The sequence below is a fragment of the Malania oleifera genome, chromosome 8, assembly GCF_029873635.1.
Source record: "Malania oleifera isolate guangnan ecotype guangnan chromosome 8, ASM2987363v1, whole genome shotgun sequence".
Lineage (NCBI taxonomy): Eukaryota > Viridiplantae > Streptophyta > Magnoliopsida > Santalales > Ximeniaceae > Malania > Malania oleifera.
In genome coordinates, this window is record NC_080424.1 from 28,528,614 (window position 1) to 28,554,348 (window position 25,735).

Consider the following 25,735-nt stretch of genomic DNA (forward strand, 5'->3'; position numbering starts at 1 on the left):
GATATTGTATTAATTGACGAAACTAGGGACGGAATAGAGTCCGAGTTAGAATTATGGAGAGAAACTTTAGAATTTAGAGGCTTTAGGATAAGTAGAAATAACACAGAATATATGAAATGTAATTTTAGTAATGATAGGAGGAATATTGGAGACAGTTAAACTTGATGATGAAAAAATAAATAACACTTGTAAATTTCGATACCTTGGATCTATTATGCAAGCTGAACGAGAAATTCAAGATGATATAATGCATAGAATTAAAGCAGGTTGGGTAAAATGGATAAATGCTTCAAGTGTGCTTTGTGATTTTAGAATACCCTTAAAATTGAAAGAAAAATTTTATAGGATAGCTATAAGACCAGTTATGATATATGGAACAAAATGTTGGATGACAAAAAAACATAATATCCAAAAATTAAAAGTTACTGAGATGAGAAAACTTAGATGAATGTGATATAACATTAAAAGATAAATTAAGGAATTTAACATATTCATGATAAGTTAGGTGTAACTCTTAAAAACATAAAGAAGAAACGACTTAGATGTAAGGACATTTGCAACATAAGCCACATAGTGCACCTATGAGGAAAAGTGAGTTACTATGAGGGGCAGTAAAAGGGATAGAGATAAACCTAAAATAACTTGGAAAGAGATAGTGAGTAAGAATTTAATATTCTTGAATTTATAAAAAAAAATTATCTATAATCCCATAAATTGACAAAAAATGATTTATATAACCAATCCCAACTAGTAGGATTAAGGCTTATTTTTGTTGTATTGTCTTAACTAAACATAAAAAAATAAATATCTTCCTATTTTTCTTTACTTCCTCGATACTTTTAAATTCTAAACAGGTCAAAAACATTTAATTTGGTTGACCAATCCTGTTAAAAGATTTTTATTTTTTATTTTTTAAATACAGGTATACTTAATTTTGATTAAATAAATCATATAACCAAAATATAATGCACAACTATAGAACCAGTAACATAGGAAACAAATAGTTATAATTACTCTGTTAACAATACTGAATAGTTTCATCCGTCAAAAGAAATGTTGTGGGGAAACTTATCGCCATACAGTACAGAATAATTTATAGCAACGCGACCAGGCCCAAGAAACTTGTGCTTGGGTTTCCACTTTCAAGACGTTCAGTGGTACAACGTACAAAGGCTAGACACTAGATTTGGTATTCGAGTACAAGACAGCGTTCCAAGATGGGTTCCGTTGAAGGAAGGTGTCCTGCCAAAGGAGGACATCACCTCAGTCCAAAGTAATGCCTCAGGCAACAAAAAGAGATGCAGTAATAAAGGCATGTAGAAATAACGCAGATGATAATGATGAAACAAGAAAGCTACCATATTGAACATGATTCAGCGTGTGATTTGACCATTTTGGCTGAGTCATCCATTAGAATGAATGCACAATAAAAAGAAAGCAATCTACTGCAATTACACAATAAAAAATAAAATAAAACAGGAAGCATCAAACTTTATGACGTTTAGCATTTACCTCTGGCAGTGGGTTGGGTAGAAGGACTGCTATTTCAAAAAGTGCAGTTTCTAAGTTCAAAAGTTTCATATTCCCTTTCCACACTCCTGTGTGTGTGTGTGCCGGCATGCGCGCCAGAGAGAGAGAGAGAGAGAGAGAGGAGTGGGTGTTTGGACCCAAAAGATGAGGAAGAAACATTTAAACCCTTCAAATCTAACAATACGTTGATACTCTCAACCTATGTGTACCAAAATAAGAAGAAATACAATACCATTGGGAGGTCACAGTTTTCTTGAAGAAAATGAACCAAAATTTTCAATTCCACATATATGCAAAAATTTAAAAACATAAACATACCAGTTTTAAAAGATGATTTCAAAACTTCGGGGACATGCCCTCCATTTTCAAGAATGCAATGGCTAGTTCATAGAAAACTATTAAAGAAATCCCAAACTTACCTCCACATAGCTTCTTCAGAAACTAAATTTGTACCACAAAGCTACTTCTACAATCTTCTTTCTTTTCGGCCTGTCAAAGAGAGCATATTTCGAAGCATTAAACAGATTTTCACATTGCCATCATCATCCAAGTCACTTGGGATTTCTGTTTCGGCTTCAACCACTTGGATGCCATAATCATTCACCATCATCATCATCACATTGACATTTGAAGCACTTGGCTGATGGTTGAACACTTGAACCTAACAAATTGTTCTGAAATGCTAAAGACCCTTCCAAAGGGTATAGTATGAATTTCTTTAACCCAATTGCTCAATCTTCTTCTATTGTACAACTCCATTAACTCTTCTCAAACAAACAGGCTGATGTAGCTCTAGGAGGATTACGCTACATATTCTCCTCAGTCTGAGTGGCAACCTGTACTGCATCCCCAACTTTAATGAGATGGCATGCAGAAAGCTTGGAGGCAATAGCTGGCTTCAAACCTTTCCTCTAGAAAGCTATCATGATATCATCACATCCTCTTCCCATTGTCAGCATGAATAGCCAAATGACAGAACCCACTAGTGTGCTCTGTCATTATCTTTTCTTCTTGCTTCAAACCAAAGAGTTGGAGATGAACACGCTGCTGGTAATAAGAAGGTACAAATTGCTCCCGCATGGCTCGTTCTCCTCATACCATGTTGTAATCTCACCAAATTTCCTCCAAAATGTTTCCCATTGTTTATTTACCAAAAATGAGCAACTTCTTTCAATTTTGTATCAGCCAAATACAACTCTCTAGCCTCATTCATGTCATACCATCAGAAATAGTACTCCAAACAATACACCCAATCATCAAATTCATGAGAAGAATCACCTTTAAAATCACAGACTTGTAGACTAATTCCCTTACTCAAATGATCATTTCAGCCTCCATGCAAAAAAAAAAAAATAGTATGAGGGACAGCAGCTATACCACTTTCCTGTTTGATAGGAAAATCCATGAGGCTCTTAGCTTAGGCAGCAACTTTGATTGTTACGCTTAACAAAGCATTAGTGATACTCTCCAAGGCATTTACCATGTGTTTGTATCCTACTGGACAAGCAGTTATTTGGTCTGATTGGATGTTGGCAGGGCCGATAAATCCTTCAAAATGTGTAACAAGCTCAAATAATCAACCTTTGTATCAAATAGCTTCATGAAATTTCACGTTTTTGTAGGAAAAAAAATCATAATACAGTGGCGGGAAGCAATTCCTTTTTGGTTCAAAGTTAAAGAATTAAGGGGAGGAAAGTTCTACATGCGCATCACTGGAGTTTGGGGTGCATGAGTTGCTGGCAGTGAGTTTCGGCCATGGAAGTTCAGGCAGAGGTAGATCAAGGGGTGCGGATTGCAATGGTGGTGAAAGTGTAGTGCAGAAATAATCCCAAGATCTTTGATAATCGAAGGGGGTTGGCTGGAAAACTCTCAGGTGGCATGTAGGCCAACCCTTCTCATCAGATGAACATTAAATTTTGGAAAGGGACCTTCCGGAGGAATCTATGTTTGATGGTGGTAGTGGTCTTGCAGGATGGTGTCTGGAAAGTGGTGCTTGAAATCAACGGGCAAGACTGTAATTTTTCAAAGAAGTTGCAGAGAGAGAGAGAGAGAGAGAGAGAGAGAAATCAGAAACAGTTGAAAAGAAAGAGAAGCAAGGACAAAAAATGAGAGAGAGAAAGAGAGAGCATTAGAAATTCCGGTATTAGAATATTAATGGAGAGGAATATATAAAGAAGGAGAGAAGAAAGAGGAGTTTAGAAGAGGCAAATATAAAGAAGAGAAGAAAGAGGGGTTTAGTAGAGGGGTTAATGTGCTGGACAGAACAGAAGACAGAGACAGAATTTAAAGAAAGGGCAGAGCATTGGAGAAGAACAGAAATAGACTGACTAGACCAAACAGAACAGAGAAAGGAGGAAGGGGGAAGAAGGAAAAGAAGAAGAATGACTGAAAGGAAAATGGGGGACTGAAAACTGAAGAATGGAAGTTGTGGTTGGGCTCTGGTACCAAATTATGCAGAACAGGATCAACGATCAGCCGCCAAGGGAGAAACTAGAAGAAATTGAAGAGAGAAAGGGGAAGAAGAAGGAAGAAGAAGAAGAGGAAGGTGATACATTTAATTCAAATTCAACAAATAACCAACTCCTACATGGCTTTCGCACTACTTATAAGAAAGCCAATAACACAAGAAGTTTCACATATACCCCTAAAACTACATAAAATTACAAAGATACTCCTAAAAATAAAGAAATATTACAAACAAGACAGCAAAACACATAGTCCTACTACAAGCAAACTAAACTTACATAATAAAAAACTAATTAACTAAGCACATTTGGAAGGTTTTCATTCCTTACCTTATCTCTTAGAACAACTCATCCTTTTTAAGATTCTCATCTCCACATTTTCATTTCTGCTATATTTACTTTTGGGATGCATTATTTCTCAGTGGCTTAATATTCTCGTCCTTACAAATTACAATAAGGTGGGTCTTATAGCTGTCTTATAAATTTCTATTCAATTTTAAAGGCATTGTATAATCACACATGACACTACACATCCAGAAATGGCATGCAGTTAAATGCATTTAGTTACTTCGGACATAAATTTGTCTTTTGAGTTTGTTTTATTGAGTAATAAAGCAAACTCACAAGTAGTGAAAGTTAAAATCAGATTCCTCAGAATATTAATGTATTATAAAAGCTATAAAACATTACATGTTTATCACTCAAAACTATATATTTATCAAAAATATCTGATGCATGTACAGCTAGTTACAATTCTTGCAATAAATCTAATACTTTACTAGGAAGCTCATGAGGAAACAATATTGACTCTCATCATTCATACACCATTAACTAGCAAAAACAAGGAATAAAATTTTGCCAAAATATTTTAAATTTCAGTCGCAATTTTGAATTTGGAGGACTTTGAAAAGAAAACATAAAGGTCATTTCAGCAGAATTTTGGATGAAATTTTAGTTGGTTTAAATTTCTTAAATTCCAACAGAATTGGGACAGTTCTGCTGGAACTTTAAAATTATTTTGGCTAATTTCTTTACAATAAGACAAAGATACTATGTTTATATATGTGGTTAGGAGTTAACTTAAATACTATGTTTATATATGTGGTTAGGAGTTAACTTAAATACTATGTTTATATATGTGGTTCGGAGTTAACTTAAACCAAATTATAATGATATTTACATATATTACAGTAGTAATTTTGCAACAAAACTATAATGATAGTGAAATTATTTAAATAAATGATAGTGACATTTCAACAGAGAAGTTATTTAAAGAAATAATTTTTTTTTATGATGATATTTAAATAAATATTTTAGAAATTATATTAAATGGGTAAAATTGTGAAAAATATAATGTTCCATCTCAAAATCTGTAATAGTAGGAGCATGTACTATGACTTTGGACCACCAAGAAATTCTTGTTGAATGGAACATATGAATGATCTTTCCTGCTGTTTTTTGATAATGATTTGGGATGATCATATGAATGTATGAGTGTTAATGTTATTATAGTGATTTGAATTTTTTCAGTCTCTACTTCTTTGCATGTCTAGCAATGGATAATTTGTATACCTAAATGACATTTTTATCAAAGATACATTTTCTAAATTGTACAACTAAGCATAGTCATTCCTAATAAGGTTTCCCAAGTTCCATGCACAATTTCCATAATTTACTACAACTTTCTACCTTCAAATCAGTGCCATAAAAGGCTCAATCGAGGCTCGCCTTGAGGCAAGGCATGCTTAAAACGTTTTGAGGCTCAATCTATTCCAAAAAGGCTAATGCATTACATGCTGAGGCTTACGCATTTTTGCAAAAAGCACGCCTTTTGCGTCTTTTTAGTTGAGGCTTACGCATTTTGGGTGTGTGATTCTCAAGTTAGAATTGGTTAAAAAATTTTAACTATATATTTGTACAAAAGGAATGTCATAATATGAGTTTATGTCTAAAACTCTTGAATCTCCACCTTTCCAAAATAACTAGACTTGTATCTTTAGTCATGAAAATAGTTTGAACTTTGTAATGATATAGCTATCTCGTCTCCCAAGTTATTTTAGGTCTACCCCTACCCCTTCTACTACCACTCACAGTAACTAAGTCACTCTTCCTTACAGCTGTATTAATATCCTTGAATCTATCAAAAGAAATGGTCCATGATTGCATAAATTGGCGGAAAAAGATTCATATAGCTGATACAACCTAGTGGGACTAAGGCTTGGTTTTATTGTTGTTGTTGTGTATTCAAGTTAGCAATTTTTGAATGACCAACAAGTATTTTGCGAAGTACATCTAGTTTTTCTTTTTTCACATTATATTTGTGATTTTCTTAATTTTTACTTTATTTTAAATATATATATAATTTATTTAACAAATTTTTATCTTAAAAAACAAATTCCCAAAAGGCTTATGCCCCAACGCCTTAAGACTTATGCCTCGCCTTTTGAGGGCTAAAACGCCTCGCCTTACGCCTACGCCTTTTAAAACATTGCTTCAAATCAAACTTGAAACAAAAATTTCAGTCAAAATTTCTGTAAATCAGAACTTAAAATTTCTATCAAGCTAAAATTTAACTCCTTGAATAAAAGTCAGTTAAAGAAGTCGTTTCTCTAAGGACATGCTCTCATGTATACATCAAAAAACAAAGAAAGAACTGCCAAAATCAAACTATCCTCACCTCCAATCACTATGCCAGCTCAGAAATGATAATTTTCATTCTGAAATCCAAAAAAATTCAATAAAGACAATTCATTTAGGTAGATAAAAATTAAGGTAAACATTCTTCCATTAGGAAAGTAGGCTGATAGTCCTCACTGATCAACTTTGGTTTTGGAAGAAAAAGATTGCATTATGTAGTCTACTCCCACAAGGGTGGCTTGAATGCATAGAGAAGTAAAGAAATTAAACACTTTTTTTAAGTTTGGCATATTAAAATAAGGAAATCCAAATGAAATGCCATTTATAAACATTTTATAATTTGCTAAGAGGAATAAATTGTCAGCAGGCCAACTACACAACTACTTGAGTGATCATAAGCATTTTACCATAAGAGGGACATTGTAGCATCATTTGGTGGCAATCTCTCAGGGAGGGGGATGTGTGCACTTTTGTAGTTGTACTTGTCCGAGAAAAAGCTGTGTTTCTTTAGGTGTAATGGAAGATCAAGGAGGATATTTTAAGAACTACTATGTGAACTAAAGGATTTCTTTTTGAAGTTATAACCACTCTCAAGGTTAAAGTGTCGACATCCTACTTCCTTTAGAGAGCGTTTGGCTGCAGCATAAAAAAATATTCCCATAGAATGCCATTCTAGGAATTTCATTCCTAGGAATGGATGCTTGCCTCCAACGAATATTGTTTTTTGGTTCATGTAATAAGATTCCGATGAGTGCATAGAGAATTTTTATGTGAATGTTTGGTTCAACATAGGAATCATTTCAAGAAGATGACCATTAAAACCATAACATGAGCGTAACAATATATAAAAAAAATAGTTATATTTTCAACACAAACCAACTAAGAATACATAACTAAATCAATGTCATATAATTTTTTAACATTATGAATTTAAAAAATTCAATACTTAAATAATCAATTATTTGAAATAATTTAGGGCAATATAGTGTCAAAATATTAATCATTGTATTAAATTATTATAACAGAATGATAATATTACTTTCATTTTATTAATAATTTATTATTTTTAAATATAATAATATAATACTATAGGAGCATTTTCTAATCCACCAAGATAGTGAAGGCAATTTGGTCCAAAAAGTATGATTCCCATTAAACTTACCTATGGGGGAGGATGGGAACCAGATGCCCATGCTTTGTGGGAATATTTTCATTCTCAGGAATGTAAACATTCTCGCAATTCTCATGCTCTTCTCATGCTCAAACAAACATGGAATGAGATGCCATGAACATCGCCTTTTGAAAATCTAGAAAGATGTCGTGAACCAAACAGCCCCTTAGCGTTGTTTTGCTATTCACTCCAAAAGCACTGAAACTTAAACAAGTATTTGGCACATGTCAGACGTTGACACTTTTCTAACATGGCCCCAAAACGCATCGGTCACTTCTCAAACATGTTGAACTTATTTTATTTATTGAGACATGTTAGGCACACAACCAATACGAAGTGTTTGACACTTAAATGACACATTGGGTATTATTGTGAGAAAAATAATAAAAATCTTAGGGGCCATGTACTTCTTGTGATATTATAAAATTTTTAGAGATTTCTACATTTTAAAAAAAGATATATTGTCTTAATTAGCGAATTTGTAGCTTGTATCAATCACAATTCCAAAAAAATAAAAATAAAAATTGCATCAATCAATAAAGAATCTGAAAATCAAAAAGACCATATTTATCAAGTTATCAACATTAGATGCAAATTCAACGATGCTTGACTACAATTTTTTTAAAGAATCATTATTTGGATTAAAAAATGTGTAATTAACACAGTAATATATAAAAATATAGATGATAAATTTTTATTATTGTGCCCTTGCCGCGTCATGTTTCGAATTGTTAAGATTAGATGTGTCGTGTTGGATGCTTGTGTTTGTGTTTTGATAGGTTATTCATTAGCTTCTCTGTACCTTCCATATGCTTATTGCCTGCCCCTTTTTGCTCTGAAGGTTCGTTTTACCTCTCAGAGAAAATAACATCTATCCAAAAATATTTCTCTTGTACATCACATAACCATCAATTTAAAAATAAAATATCGTTACCTCAATTTTGGGCAAAGCAAGCTGACTTCAAGCATCTAGATTGCAGCTGAATTGGGCCTGGATGAAACCATTGGACCCACAACACAATTGTTGATTTAATTGGTAAAAACCTGAAATATTGTTGCTACACTTTTTAAGAAGTTATCAAGGTTTACTACAAATGGATTTTGTTTTGGATTCATCTTTAACAAAAAAAATTAGTTATAAATACAAAGTCTTAAGGTGGGTTCTAAGTGGTACATATGGATTCCTTATGCAACCAGACCATTTGTCAAATCAACAAAGAAAAAAAAAAGAAAGAAAGAAAAGTCCCACCTGCCCAAATTTTCAACACTTAAAATTTCTCCCCTCATACTTATCACCATAATTCAGAAAAAAAAAAAAAAAATCTCAACAATTTACTTTTTATTGATACTCAAAGCATAAACATGCATGAAACAGTAACATAAAACATCAGTGTTTTCTTTTCACTTACTCTTTCTATAATTATTTTATCCCATCCCTTTTCTTCCAATAATGTTATTATGATGATGTGATTTAATTTCACCTTCATAAAGGCACACATGTTCATTGATTTCAAAAAAATAAAATAAAATAAAATAAAAATAAAGGGCGGGATGCCAAGTATTATAGGAGGCCAATAATCCATCCACAACCATATGAAGAACAAGGGCATTAACATTATAATGTTCTCGCTGAAATAATTATTGATTGCATCTATTAATCTAACTGCATTGATTCTGTGTGTTAAAATTAATATTGTTTCACTTTCACCCCTCCCGACCCCCACACCTCCAAAAAAGAAGGGATTAACTTTCAATGCTCAGTGTCAAAGTAAAATAAAAAAAAAAAAACAAAATAAAACAAACACAGCCTCAAATTAACAAGCCATATAGATAACGAAATGCAAGATAACGCACTGAAATCCCCCAAAAAAAAAAAAAGAAGATCCATCATCAAGACCAAAAATCCATCATACATGCGATTGCGCGTGTGCGTGGGAAAAGAAAGGATTAAGAAAATTTGAAATCCCAGTAACGGGGAAAACAAGAAGAAGAAAAGGAATGAACTCACTGAAACGTAGGAGCAGGTGGGGATGACAGACATAGAATGAGATTTGGCGTGATTGAAGGCACAATCACACAGGTGAGAAGCCAACCCTAAACGCCTCTTGGTGGAAGGGACGAAGGTATGGACAATATCCATGACCTTGCCTCCATCTTTAAGCTCGTACTGCAAGTACGCTTTCTTGTCTTCCGTTTCAAATCTTTGCTGCCTCTCGTCCCATAAAATCCTCGGAGCCTCCGCTGCTGCCATCTCTCTCTCTCTCTCTCTCTCTCTCTCTCTCTCCAGACTTTTCTCGCAGAAGGACCAAAATAAGAGGAACATTTTTTCCAAAAACAAATTTAATTAATTAATCTATTTAATTTTTGGAACAGCGATGAGCTTGATTGTAAAATAATAAAAAGGTATAAATACCGCAAAAATTAAATATTTAGTGAAGTTAAAAGTATTTGATTTTTTTTTTCGGTTAAAATTATAAATGTTTAAAATCTTGTGAGATGTTGTTAGCATCTTTTATTAAATCTTAAAAGAGATTAGCATTGTTTATTTTTAAAAAATCATACAATAGATTTAATTAATGAGAATTTTTTATGATATTATTTGAGAATCTGGGGATAAGAATATTTACTTAATTAAATTTACATCTTAAAATTTATAACAATTATAAATATAATTTAACACATATAATCAATTAACTAAAATAATTAAGAGCAATATAGTTTATAAATATGAACTATTGTGCTAATTTTTTATAAAACAATAATGATATTACTTTTATTTAATAAATTATAAATTTTAATTAACATAAATATTAACACTTATAATAGACATTTCAAATATTGTCTAATTAAAAAATTGATTGAAAATTTTCATTAATATTTGTGATTAAAATTTTTAATATTTCTAATTAACAAAATAACTAATATTTATGCTAAATTAACATTCAAAATTTCCATTTTATTTTTTCCTATTTAAAATTTTAATTTTTTATAATAAAAACTAATTTTATTTTAATATAATTAATATATTTAATTAACATTCAAAATTTCCGCCATGTTAGATTCCTATACTCAAACAAACATGGGAATAATATATCATAGATATTGTAGACACCTAATTTTATGTGGATTGAAATTAATTGGAGAAAAGGAGAGTTTGATTGAAGTTTTTGTTGGAATTGATGTGATTCCAAGAGGAGGGTGAATTGGGTTTTAAAAATATTTCGACTAATTTAAACATTTACACCGATTCACCAAAGTTCATATCTCATTCAGTATTATAGCATGTATGAAAAAATAATGAAACTATACATTTAAACATACACGCGTAACATATCTCATTTAACTTAAATGTGTGCATGCAAATAATTATAACAGTAAATAAACAAACATACACATATGATCTAAAGTGTAGAAAGTAAATAAGATAGTGAGAGAGACACATGATATTTGTTATCGAGATTCGACCAAACCAACTTATGCCCTCGCCTTGGGCATACTCTCCAAGGATTACACTATCTTTGCTCACTTCAACGGGCGGAGTAGAAACCGTTACAACCTTTCCTCACGGGGTAAGGTAAACCCCAACTCAACTACAAGGCTGAACTCAACTTGTCTCACTTACGGGATTGAGATTTTCCAATTCAATTTACCGAATTGAACCCAACCGGTCTCATTTACGGGGCTGAAACTCCCCATTTCAATTCCAGGTTGAACTTAACTGATACAATAAAAAATTTTTTGTACAAGATAATGCTTCTGAAAATACAAGTAAAGATGTACACGTTTAAGCTCTGCAATGCACTATTTAATATGATATGAAATATGCTTAATAAAGTAATGATATATATTTTTTTCAAATAGTTAATGCACAAATAAAACATTTGAAAATATCAAAATGATTATTATGTTCTCCAACAAAGATTTTTGCCAATAAAAATGTTTGGAGAATTTGGAGTTCAACCTCAAAAAAAATATTTGTGCAATAAAGGATTTCTTCCAAAAATGCTTATCAAGGAAAAATAATCGGAAGAAATCTTAAGGCTACTCTCAAAAAGGATTTTCAAGATAAAACCTACGTGAGAGTAAGTGCATGTGAGATACAAGGATAAATGCCCAAAAAATAAATATACTCTCTTCAAGAATAATTTTGAAATGAAAGAGTGGAAGAAAGTTGGAGAGTTTCGCTTAAAAATTTTTACCCCAAAAGAACGATTTTAACAATAAAAATTGGTTTGGGGAAACTTTGATCAACAAATGATTAGAAAGAAATTTGGAGTTAATCAAACTTACTAATATGAAGTAATGAAGGGGTATTTATAACTTTTTTTTAAAATTATGACCATTGGGGACATGCTCGATATTTTGGAAAAATTTAATTAAAAAATTAATGACATTTTAGCCCTCAAAAAAATTTCCAATCCGAGAGGTTCGGTTGACTATATTCAAGGTTCGGTCGACCACTTTACTGAGTTCGGTCGATCGTGACAATTTTGAACTGAGGACTTTGTTGACAGTCTCAGGGCGATTCCGAACCCTTTGTAGGTTCGGTCGACCAAGACAAGGTCGGTTGACCATTCCTATGGTTTGGTCGACCGTGGCTAATTTGAACTACTCAAATGGTCGGCTGAATAGTTGGGGGTCAAACACGTTCTAATTTGGTCAACCGTGCACGATACGTTCATTTCAGAATGGTCGACCGTGGCATTTATATTGCCAAGGTTTCAGTTGACCGAGACAGTCAAACTTTTGACTCAGGGCTGGTTCGGTTGACCGAGGCTTTTGAATTAAGCCTAAAAGCCCAACTTTGGTCAACCTTTGGTCGACCTAAGACTTTGTTTTTGCCCTGATTTTGACTATAACCAATTTAAACCTTTTTGTATGAATTTAGTTAAGAAAAAAGTTTTTTGTGAAGAGTGTTGGTCCCTAGGGTCTGTCTATGGTCATTCTGAGCATTTTATCCATATCATGCAGATGCATGCATTATTATTAACCAAAATAACAAAAATTAAATGTAATACAAGTAGAATCGAAATGTCTTCTTCTTTTGCTCTTTATTTTCCATGGAATTCATTAGGAGAGTGTGAACTTTATGTTTCTGCTGGCATCCATTTTTCGGTATCTTATGTTCATGTTGAAATGAAAACATGTTCACACACTAAATGCACACATAAAATACTGGTGTTTTGTCAGCATCAAAATAGGGATCAGACTCAACAAGTCAATAGTTTCTCTCCCTTTTCTCTAAGTCTTTCTTTATAAATTTCAAACTTGAACCTTCAATTGCACTTTTTAAACCTTAATTAAGTTAATTGAGAAGTTATCGTAGATCGATAAGGATAAGCTCCTACTGTTGGGAGAACTTTCTCTTACTACCAAAAACCTCATTTAGGACAAAGAAGAAGTTTTCTTAATCTAAAAGGGCATTTTTTAAATTAGAAGTTTAGTGTGAGAGCTCTCTTACTTCTTTATAAATAAAAAATTATAGCTTTTGTAGGGGGATTCACAAAGGAATTAGAGTGAACGTTTACCGCAGAAAAGGGGGGGGGGGGTAAGAGAGAGAGAGAGAGGAGGAAAACTTTGAAACTTAGAAATTGAAATTCAAGCTAAGAGAAGGAAAAACTCATTCAGAGGTCAAAGAGACCAAAAGCTCAAAAATAGCAAGGTAAATCTCCAATTCTCAAACTTCTTTGCACAATTCATGAGTTTAAAATACGCATATATGATTATATTGCAAAACCCTTGAATGACATGCTAAAGTTGAGGTTTTTATAGCTTCTTTCATGCATGAGATAAAGCCGCAATCCATTTTTTGCAAATACTGTGCTAAAGTTATGATTCAAAGGGTTTGATTGCACACAATTATCCATTAGAGCATGGTTAAGGGTGTTTATAATTCAAGGGTGGGCCAATCTAGGATATTGACATGAAAAATAATACAAAACCTTGAGTTTTGATGCCCTATGTGTTTAGGGTTGAAAGAGGCCAAGAATAGCTATAAAAAGGCAGAGAAAGGGAGAAAATAGGTGGTTGGAGAGAGAGAGAGAGAGAGAGAGAGAGAGAGAGAGAGAGAGAGAGAGTTTTAAAGCATGATTTTTATGTGCATGAATAAATAAAAAGGTTAAAAAATAAAAAAAAAGAGAGCAAGTGAAAGTGAAGTAGTTATCCCATGAGGGGGGAGGGGGTGAATTGGGTTATTAAAATTTTAGTTCCTCTTATGGATTCTTAAATTACTTTTTTTTATCAAACGCACAACTTTCTTAACTCAATAAATTCACAAACCAAAACGAAACACCCCACAAGTTAAAAGAAAAAAAACTTAACCAAACAATCAATCAATTAATAATTCAAATTAACCAATCAAAAATACCCAATCAACCACAATTTGCGGCACTTGCGGAATTTTAGCTTTTGAGAATTTTTGCTTTGTTAGTAGCCCTGTGAGTAATTGCAAGTCCTATATTTGAATGAAATTATTTGCTCTCTCTTAATTAAGATTTCCGCAAACAATTAACCAACGTACTCCTTTTTGGGTTTTCGCAAAGTGTTAATCAAAACATAGTTTCTTTTTATTAAGAGTCTTCTTTTTAATTTTACTTTTCTTCTCTGCAGCTTGCACTTAGCATACAATACAATACAACATATAAAGGTGTTGAAAATAAAGAGTAGGGAAAGAAGAATATCGAGATTTTTACGAGGTTTGGCTTATCCCCAACCTATGTTCTCGCCTTTGGCCAATATCACCAAAGTATTCCACTAGACAATCCTTTCTGGGTGGAGCAAACCTTTTACAATTCCCTCTTTTACAGGTAGAGATCCCTCTCCAAGCAATACCTCATGCTTGGTTACAACGATCCAACAACCCTAAACCATCAAGAAACAAGAAACAAAAAGAAGAGAACTTGTGTACAAGATACACTCTCAAATAGAGTAGGTTAGTACAACAATCAGTATAATATACTTCAATGTAAATTCAATATAAAGAAATTGAAGCTCAATGAAATTCTATCATTGGATTAATCTTCCTTTGATCGAAAGATTCAGACTTTAAAGCATAATTTCATGTGAGATGATTAGCAACAACTCAGTTGAGTAAGTAGCAAGATGTGTGCAAGAAAGCCTTTGAGAGTTGAAAGCACTTGAGAGTATTAGATTGCTGAATTTTTTTTTTGGTGATTAAAATCCTAGTCTTGGGGGCCATTTATAGAGTTTAAAAAGTTAATTCCTTACTCCCCAAGTTTATTTGGAGTGTTGGTCAAGTTTACAAAAAGATTGGAACCCAAGAAACCAATTTTAAAAATTTTCCCGTTGGCAATATTTAAAATTCCCTCGAGTGGCAATCGCCTAGCACGACTAGTCAGGCGCCTGTCTTAGTTATTTTTGAAAATCAGAATACATGTAGTTGCCTGTCAAAACATAGGCAGGCACCTCAGATGACAAGGCAGATGCCTCTTAGGCTACCATCAGGCGCCTAACACCTTTCTGTCTGCCTGTTCTTAAAAAACACAAAAATGGTCAGTTGCCTGAGAATGTTGGGCAGGCGACTGAGCTTTCAAAAATATTGGTTTTTAAAGATTTGACTTTGAAAACTCTATTCATTTGAGACCTTCATTATTTATAACTTTGGAAATTATATTTCAAGGTCTTTAAAAATGGTTTCTTAAGATTTTTAATTTGTCCTTAAAGAGCTTCAATACTTTTTATATTGAGTTTTACTTGAAGTACTTACATGAAAACTTCCTTAAAACTCTATATTCTTCAACTCTTGGAGTTTTCATGCATGTCCTTACTTTGAGTCCTTTATTTGAGCTTTAAACATACTTTGAACTTCATAATATTTTGTCAAACTTTAAGCTTTCAGAGAATATGTCAATCTTTGAACTTTAACATCCTTTGAGCTTAGCTTTGAACCACTTTCTTATTTCATTTGCTTGAACTTGGGCTTTCTACCGTTTGATTCCTGAAACATTTGAAATTGGAAACATATCAAATTACCTTGATTTGTTATCATCAAAATAAGAGTCGAAAAGTCTTGTTAGGCCAACAACAAGTTTGGAGAATCAGAATAAGCAAAAAATAAAATGTAGGAAACAAGTTTCGAAAAGCTCAGAATTTTGTTATTGCTATGGTTGCTAGAGATAGCTGGCTAAGATGATGACAACCTATTTTGGGTAGGTTTTAGGCACTATTTTTGATCGGAAAATGTTCTTAGGGTCGAAGGGGAAGAATGGTGGTGGTTAGGCATGAAGAGGATGAAAAACGAGGCTAAAACGAGCTTTTTCCATTTTAGAATTCTGGCATCTCCTCCCACATGCCGCACACGGGCCGCTCCTAAACCTATTTGCTAGATCAGTCGACCGTTTTGGGCTGACTAGTTGACCGGTCTTTCCTTTATTTATTTATTTATTTAATTTGATAATTTTATTTTAAACTTAAAAAATCAATAGAAAATATTTTTAATTTTAAAAAATTATGAAAAATTAGGGGGAAGTCAAGAAAAAAATATTTTTAATTTTAAAGCTATGTTCTAAATTAATTAATTATTTTTCTTTTTATTCAATTATTTCCAATTTAAAATTTTTTCCCTCTTGGGTTTTCATTTGATTTATTATTTATTAATTTTAGGGGGGACCTTTGTAGTTTTTAGGGATTTTAAGGCTAGTTTTATTCATTTCAAATATTTTTAATTAATTTTTATTTTATTTTATCATATTTTTAGCCTTTATAAATTGTTACAAAATCATAAAAATTCCCAAAATTTCTTGAAAAATACCAAAAATTTTCTATAGGGGTTTTTATTATGCTTTTTTAGGTTCACTAAGTATTTTGAGCCCATTATAAGCCTAATTGGAGTATGAGAGTCAAAGAATGTATGAAAATCGAGCCTATGTGGCACTTGATACCTTGTTTTGTGTGCATTCATGTATTAGTGATTGCTAGAGTGATTGATTTGTGCCAACATGTAGTCGAATGACACTCTTAGGAGGTTGGTTTAGAGAAATTTGTATTGGTTTGAATTACATACATGCCCCCAATAATATGTGTTATCATTTTGCTATAATACATTGAAACCTACTTGTGAAGTAATGCTTGATTTCTTATTTGAATTTCAAAATGGTTTGAACATGTGAAAAGATGAAAACACTAAAGCCTAATTAATGAATCTGATGATGGATCCTTGAAAGATATGGTATTCAACTTCAATATTTCCATATAAATATTTTTATACCAACATATCTTTCTATCACATATATCATTCTTTCAATGAAAACACATTCGTATCTCATATTTTATCATATCACTGTAAAAAATATGTTTGTATAACATATTTCATCATTTTCCAATAAAAAAATATTTATGCTTTTCATTTCATCGATTCAGAATATAAACCTCGTATCATCATACTTAAATATATGCAAATATTACTGGGTTTCCATTTCCTCATATCTGTATAAAATATTTTGATATATTCATATCATAATCTCATTTCTCAGTACAGTTCACATATTTCAATTTCAATCAAATTCCTAGTATTAAACAATCATTTCATATTTCTATATGCCACACAATTTTTCACTTGATATTCATAATATAATAACCACATGTAAAATATCATATTTCATTTTCACATACTTTAAATCAACAATTCATTTCCCAAAATAGCTGTTATAATTTATTCCCCTTACCTGACTTACTGAGAGGTCTGCTTAACAACCATAAATCCACGTCCCACAGTGTTCAAAGCTCAAAACCATGAAATTACATTTTTCCCAAATTAATCAATTCAACTCCTAGAATATTTATCATGTAACATTTCCTAGGCTCCAAACACTCCAAATTACCAATAAAACCAATATTTAACACCCTTACCTCATTTTTGGAGTGGTACCCTGGAACTCCAACTCAACGATCTGCTCCGGTTAATTTGTAAAGAATCATCCCACGAACCTCGTAGTGGTTCTGGATTATTAATTCATGTTAGAATGAAGTCGAAATCAAAGAGAGAAGGAGGAGAGCTTCGTAGGGTTTGTCTGTGTGTGTGTGAGAGAGAGAGAGAGAAAGAGAGAGAGAGAGAGAGAGAAATTTCTGTTTGTTTAACAAAATAACACTTGCACGACTTCCTTATAATCTACACTGCAGAGAAAACTATCGACAGTTTTCCACACCTCTCACAAAACCATCGTCGGTTTGGGCTCTTAACCCGCCTTTTTTTACCGTTTTACCTGTTACCGACCTGTGGCAAAAAGAAAACCGTCGATGGTTTTCTGTGCCCTTCACCAAACTGTCGACAGTTTGGTCTTCACCAAACCAGAAATCTTCCTTTTTCAATTATTTTTATTAATATATTTTTTGGGTCTTTACAATGTGAATCATCTCGCATGATAGTTTTAGGCTTTTTAAAAGGAGTATACACCTTTGAATTGTGTTTTATCATAGTAGACATGTCTATTAGTACCTAAATTTGTCCATCACCCTTTAATATTATGGACCATATTTATGTTAGTTATCTTTGGCACAAATGGTTCCACGGTTATATTTGTTTGAGGATTAGGTCCATGTTTTTTAAATCTGCAAAGTTAGCAATATGTCCACTTTTTTCACAAACAAAACAAACATTGTTATTTTGTTTGTTTTGATTACAAGGGGGTCTTTGGTTTCTATTCTTTTAATTATTGTGGCTTTATTAATTTTTTGAGGACAATCATTATTTTTCATATGTTTTTCTTAAACTAAAATTAAGGGTTTTTAGGAAAATGACTGTTGGGCAAAGTATTATGTTTGAAAGTAATTAAATTTACCTTTATGAACTACATGTTTATAGGCAACCTTTAGTAAAACTACATGTTTCTTTGCGTCTTCTTCCTCTTTGGCATCATACTTTGCAAAGCCTTCCAAATTTTATTTGCGTAAGTATGATTGACAAGTCAATTTTAAAGATAATATCTACATCTTTTTCATATTGTCCATCTTATGGTGCTCGACCAACTCATCTTCATTCATATTGTTAGTATTAATTTTGTTTGGATGCTTCTTGATGAGGATATAGGCAACCTTTAGTAAAACTAAGGTAGAAAAATACCTTACCTTTCCATCTCTTGAAGTGGGTCCCTTTAAATCGAACGTGCTTGTTGAGATTTACAATATTTTTATTGGATTTTTCCAATTATAGGCTCCATATATAAATATCTTTAAAATTATTGGGAATATAACAATAAAATAAACAAAAAGTTAAATATAAACAAGATTCATAATTAGGTTGAGATATGAATATCTCACTCTTTTTAAGGAGACTCAAGACATTTGTAGTTTTTAACTTAATCCATAAATCGATACAACAAAATTCTTGTTGACTGTCTCCCTTAGGATACAATAGCCTTATTTGAATCTTGTTATTCTCTCGCTTTTGCACAAATGGAAGTCAAAATTCCATAGAAAACACTTTTTTTTTTTGTTGTTGTCAAACTTTCTAGACTTGGATTGTAGATAATAAATTTGAAAAGAGGATGACATGATTAGTATGATGTGAGGAGATCGGTATGAAGTGTCATTGCCATAGAGGTTTATTTATAGGCACAAATGACCCTTCATTATACATGAACTCAATAAATAAGATGTATACAAATCAAATAGACAAAATCACAAATCTAATTTAAATATAGTCAAATTTGACTAGGAAAATTGAACACGAAATATCATTATTGCTTCCAATTTATATTATAAATGCTCTTTTAAACTCTATTTGGATTAAATATTTTTTATTAAAGAAAATAGAAGAATAATAAGAAAGATTAATTTTTCATGATATTTTTTTGTTATAAACAAATCTAAGAATGAAAACTTAAATTGGACTAAAATTAAGAAAAAAAAATTAAATTAATGATATAAAATAGTTATGTTCTTTAATTAACTGAGCATGAGCTATGGTATTGTCTTACTAATTTATCTTTAAATTGCTTTATGGTTAGTTTAGTGCATTATCTAGTTTGAAAATTTTAAACTCAAAATTAAAAATTGTATATAAACTAAATTTATTGAACCTCTTAGGTTGCTACCAACAACCATATATTTGACAATCTTTTTTACTCTTTCCCAAACAAGAAAAGAACAAAATCTTGTGTGGTTTTTTTTTTTTTTTTTGGATTTTTCCTATTATCTTCCAAGTCCCAAATGATACTTTTGCAATACAACAACAACAATAAAACCAAATCTTAAGTCCCACTTGGTGGGGTTAGCTATATAAATCTTTTTCCGTCAATTTATACGATCATAAACCATTTTTTTTGACAGAGATATTAAATCCTTACTCATTATTTCCTCCCAACTTATTTTAGGTCTATCCTTACCTTTTCTATTGCCCCCCACAATAACTAACTCACACTTCCTTACTGGCGTACTATGTGACCTACATTGCAAGTGCCCATACCATCTGAATTATCCCTCCTTTATGTTATCTTTTATAGGAACTACACCTAACTTACCGCGAATATGTTCATTCATTAATTTATCTTTAATGTTATATTACTTATCCATCTAAGCATTCTCATTTTGCCAACTTTTACTTTTTGAATATTCTATTCCTTCATTACCCAACCATTTGATCCATATAGCATAGTTGGTACTATAACTATCCTATAAAACTTTCTTTTTAATTTTAAGGGTATTCTACGATTACATAGCACACTTCAAATACTTCTCTATTTTTCCTAACCTGTTTTAATTCTATGCATTACATTATCTTCAATTTTTCCTTCAACTTGCATAATGGATCCAAGGTATCGAAATTTATAAATATTATTTATTTCTTCATCATCAAGTTTAACTTTGCCTCTAATATTCTAAGTAAAATATATTCTTTTCATTTGCAATCCCAATAAAAAGAAAAAAAAATTGATAGAATTCACTTAGGCTACCTTAGTTCATACAATTTCTATTCCTATGTCAATAAGGTTTTTATAGTTTATACAAAAAAATGTGTCACTACCATAAAGAAAACGATAAATGCAGTTCCCTTGAGGACTTTTACTGGTTGAAGTATGAGACATTACTTGGTAAAAGTTTCAAATATTAATAGCTGGAATTTTTGGTAGGCAAGCAAAAGAAGAAGATTCAACATACACTTAAATACAATATCGCATTATTCCTAGGCTACCCATTTTAACACATAAGCATGACTCGAGAAAATTGAAAAGCATATCCCAAAAGAACCTACCTACTAGAATTTAAGGTTTAGTAGTTTGTTGTTGTTGCTGTATATCCCGATTCCGAAAGAACCTAGCTAGGAATCCAGTCTTTTGTGGAACTCTATAACCCAGCTGTTGTAAGCACAACATATAACTTCACAGCCAGAAAATCCAGATTTTATTGCCAAAGCTTCAAACCCCTTCTGGATCCTCTCTTTCCCACCTGGGTTTTGGGCTAACATGAATAAATCTTGCTCGAAAACAATAATGCAGTTCCCTTGAGGACTTCTAGTGTGGTTAAAGTTTGAGACATTACTTGGTAAAAGTTTAAAATATTAATAGCTGGAATTTTTGGTTGGCAAGCAAAAGAAGAAGATTCAACATACACTTAAATACAATATCGCATTATTCCTAGGCTACCCATTTTAACACATATGCATGACTCAAGAAAATTGGAAAAGCATATCCCAAAAGAACCTACCTACTAGAATTTAAGGTTTAGTAGTTTGTTGTTGTTGTTGTTGTATATCCCGATTCCGAAAGAACCTAGCTAGGAATCCAGTCTTTTGTGGAACTCTATAACCCAGCTGTTGTAAGCACAACATATAACTTCACAACCAGAAAATCCAGACTTTATTGCCAAAGCTTCAAACCCCTTCTGGGTCCTCTCTTTCCCACGTGGGTTTTGGGCTAACATGAATAAATCTTGCTCGAAAACAATAATGCAGTTCCCTTGAGGACTTCTAGTGTGGTTAAAGTTTGAGACATTACTTGGTAAAAGTTTAAAATATTAATAGCTGGAATTTTTGGTTGGCAAGCAAAAGAAGAAGATTCAACACACACTTAAATACAATATCGCATTATTCCTAGGCTACCCATTTTAACACATACGCATGACTCGAGAAAATTGGAAAAGCATATCCCAAAAGAACCTACCTACTAGAATTTAAGGTTTAGTAGTTTGTTGTTGTTGTTGTATATCCCGATTCCGAAAGAACCTAGCTAGGAATCCAGTCTTTTGTGGAACTCTATAACCTAGCTGTTGTAAGCACAACATATAACTTCACAACCAGAAAATCCAGACTTTATTGCCAAAGCTTCAAACCCCTTCTGGGTCCTCTCTTTCCCACCTGGGTTTTGGGCTAACATGAATAAATCTTGCTCGAAAACAATAATGCAGTTCCATTGAGGACTTCTAGTGTGGTTAAAGTTTGAGACATTACTTGGTAAAAGTTTAAAATATTAATAGCTGGAATTTTTGGTTGGCAAGCAAAAGAAGAAGATTCAACATACACTTAAATACAATATCGCATTATTCCTAGGCTACCCATTTTAACACATAAGCATGACTCGAGAAAATTGGAAAAGCATATCCCAAAAGAACCTACCTACCAGAATTTAAGGTTTAGTAGTTTGTTGTTGTTGTTGTATATCCTGATTCCGAAAGAACCTAGCTAGGAATCCAGTCTTTTGTGGAACTCTATAACCCAGCTGTTGTAAGCACAACATATAACTTCACAACCAGAAAATCCAGATTTTATTGCCAAAGCGTCAAACCCCTTCTGGGTCCTCTCTTTCCCACCTGGGTTTTGGGCTAACATGAATAAATCTTGCTCGAAAACAATAATGCAGTTCCATTGAGGACTTCTAGTGTGGTTAAAGTTTGAGACACTACTTGGTAAGAGTTTCAAATATTAATAGCTGGAATTTTTGGTAGGCAAGCAAAAGAAGAAGATTCAACATACACTTAAATACAATATCGCATTATTTCTAGGCGGTAACACATAAGCATGACTCGAGAAAATTGGAAAAGCATATCCCAAAAGAACCTACCTACCGGAATTTAAGGTTTAGTAGTTTGTTGTTGTTGTTGTATATCCTGATTCCTAAAGAACCTAGCTAGGAATCCAGTCTTTTGTGGAACTCTATAACCCAGCTGTTGTAAGTACAACATATAACTTCACAACCAGAAAATCCAGATTTTATTGCCAAAGCTTCAAACCCCTTCTGGGTCCTCTCTTTCCCACCTGGGTTTTGGGCTAACATGAATAAATCTTGCTCGAAAACAATAATGCAGTTCCCTTGAGGACTTCTAGTGTGGTTAAAGTTTGAGACATTACTTGGTAAAAGTTTCAAATATTAATAGCTGGAATTTTTGGCAGGCCAGTGAAAGAAGAAGATTCAACACACACTTAAATACAATATCGCATTATTCCTAGGCAACCCATTTTAACACATAAGCATGAGCTATAGTAGAATACATAGGCACAAGCAAGACTCAAGAAAATTGGGAAAGCATATCCCAATTTAAGGTTTAGTAGTTTGTTGTTGCTGTATATCCCGATTCCGAAAGAACCTAGCTAGGAATCCAGTCTTTTGTGGAACTCTATAACCCAGCTGTTGTAAGCACAACATATAACTTCACAACAAGAAAATCCAGATTTTATTGCCAAAGCTTCAAACCCCTTTTGGGTCCTCTCTTTCCCACCTGGGTTTTGGGCTAACATGAATAAATCTTGCTGGAAAACAATGTTCGAGGAGACACTGCAGTCAGGAGCTACAGGAAGAAGTGATTCCACAATAATTACCTTTCCCGAGTCAGGAAGAGCTTTCCAACAGTTTTTGAGAAGTGTCAAGCAAAGCTCATCGCTCCAATCGTGAAGTATCCACTGCAAATTTCATTCCCAAATGAAAGGGACAACTGTTAGAAAAGGCACAAGGAGAATAACAATAAGGGTTGGGTTACAATTAAGTGCATGGTCATGCATAATTAGGGCCGGATCTTGTTTTAAAAGAGATTACTCTGATATAAACTTTCCTCCTATATATAAAAACCAGCATTATATCTCACCTTCATGAAAATAGCATCTCCTTTTGGAACACTTACGAACATATCTCCACCAACATGCTCTACACCTGCACCACAATATACCTTTTGCCCCGTAAACATATTTCTCTAAAATGGGTTTTTATATGTTTGTTCTTGGAGCAACTAGAAAAAAATGAAATCAAATTGGAACTCTGATATCAATAAAGAGAGAGATGAGGTAAAAATTGAAAGGCATACATTTATTATACTCTAAAAATCTGTACATCTATACCATTTTTAGTACCTGGATATGAGGGTGCATCTACTAAAACATGAGGCAAGTCAAAATTAATGCCCTTAATGTGGGGATACTTGGAAGTTATGAGGTTAAGGGTAACTCCAATGCCTCCACCCACATCAACCAGCACCTTGAGTTCTTCAAACCCTCTGTAAGCGTCAAGTATCTTTTTCATGATCAAGGTTGTGTGATTTGACATGGCCTGGTTGAACACTCGGTTGAACCTTGGATCTGTTGCTGGGTATTCAAATGCGGTCATTCCATAGGCCCTGTTGAAAGGAATTCCTCCTTCTAGGATTACATCATTTAAGTGATACCTGCACAGGAACAATATTGACACTGCAATTATTAATTATATAATTACCTATCTGTTATATGCATATATATAATACCACATTCCCATTTTCCCAGTATTAATTTCGCTTTTGAAACCAAAAATAAATAAATAAATAAATCTGTACAATCTTCTAAGAAATAGTTTGACCATGACACGTTATACTGGAAATGCCAAGTTTAACTTTCTACAATTTGCTGGAGAATAACTGGCATATTAGAATCGTCAAGTTTAAACCCCTGAAATGGAGTGGAAGAGGGGTTTAAGGATGGGAGAAGAGCTGCCCAGTCGCGCAGCCCAGCTGGTGAACTTTTAACCAATCCTAACCAAAAACAAAAATGAAGAAAAAAAAAAGAAATCAAAATCAAAAGCAAACAAGAAACAAAAAATTAAAAATTAAAAATAACGACAATCTTAGAAAAATAAATTTTAAAAACTATAAACCCCCAAATTAGACATTGAATGCTCCTACTAATAAAATCCTGCTTACTTGTAACAATTAGATAAAAAGAAATTCAGACTCAGATTGAAAGCCCTGAGGCAAACAAGAAGCAAATAGTAGGATATTGATAGTGCGGAAGTAAACAATATACCAGCTCTCCATGAAGATCTTATCATGGTGCAAGAGAAACAACGGAGCCACAGATCCACCATCTTTGTTCCTTTTGAGGAACTTGCAGATGGGTCCGGCGCCATACGATCTCTCAACTTCCCCGTTAACGACGGTCCTGAGAGAGCAGTGGAGGATGGAGTGGGTGGCGAGAAGAGCAAGCATGCGGTCCAGGAGGATTGGGGCGTCGGGGTTCCGGGTGGGAAGCCGGGCCGCAATCTCTGAGGATGAGAGGAATACGCCGGCACCGGCGTCGCATACGATGTCGATGACGTTGAGCTCAAGCGCCGACTTCAGCACCAACGGAAGAACCGTAGCGCTCGCTAACCGGATGGCTAGCTTCCCCACCTCTTCTTCTTCTTCTTCCGCTTGGGACATTGGTTTTCGGCTGGGATTCGTTTGGAGTCGGCCAAGAATCTGATGACACTGGTTATTAATACCAGACATATAAAAAAAAACTATTTTTAATATATTTAAAATTTAGAAAATAGATATATGGATTCCTAATATAATTTTCCGAATTTGACTTTAATTAAATGGAAAAAAAAAAAAGAAGAGAACTCATATGTATAAGTGCACATTTTAAACATGTGCTAAAAATGGCAGTTTGTGGGTTCAATTGTTCAAATAAGGAAAGAGTTCAACCTGACTTGTCATCATCTAAGGAAAATTTACAAAATGACAAGGTTTGGATTTCTAAGTG

The 25,735-nt window shown here is 33.1% G+C and overlaps 2 protein-coding genes across 7 annotated transcripts; both read right to left on the bottom strand.

Moving 5' to 3' along the window:
• Positions 1-990: 990 nt before the first annotated feature.
• LOC131161954 (acetyltransferase At1g77540) lies at positions 991-10,132 on the bottom strand. Its single transcript, XM_058118014.1, has 2 exons — positions 9,812-10,132; positions 991-1,242 (listed from the first exon to the last, which is right to left on the bottom strand). The coding sequence occupies exons 1-2, from the start codon at positions 10,124-10,126 to the stop codon at positions 1,174-1,176; spliced, it is 384 nt and encodes a 127-aa protein (XP_057973997.1). The 5' UTR covers positions 10,127-10,132; the 3' UTR covers positions 991-1,173.
• On the bottom strand, positions 6,673-25,508 carry LOC131161953 (caffeic acid 3-O-methyltransferase-like). 6 transcript variants are annotated; one of them, XM_058118011.1, is made up of 6 exons: positions 25,016-25,484; positions 24,095-24,405; positions 23,833-23,897; positions 23,570-23,650; positions 17,671-17,760; positions 6,673-6,712 (listed from the first exon to the last, which is right to left on the bottom strand). In XM_058118011.1, the coding sequence occupies exons 1-5, from the start codon at positions 25,477-25,479 to the stop codon at positions 17,704-17,706; spliced, it is 978 nt and encodes a 325-aa protein (XP_057973994.1). In that variant the 5' UTR covers positions 25,480-25,484; the 3' UTR covers positions 6,673-6,712; positions 17,671-17,703. The 6 variants fall into 6 exon arrangements, with proteins under 6 accessions (XP_057973994.1, XP_057973992.1, XP_057973991.1 ...); XM_058118009.1 differs by lacking the exon at positions 6,673-6,712 and adding an exon at positions 14,335-14,664; XM_058118008.1 differs by lacking the exon at positions 6,673-6,712 and adding an exon at positions 14,335-15,760.
• Positions 25,509-25,735: the final 227 nt, after the last annotated feature.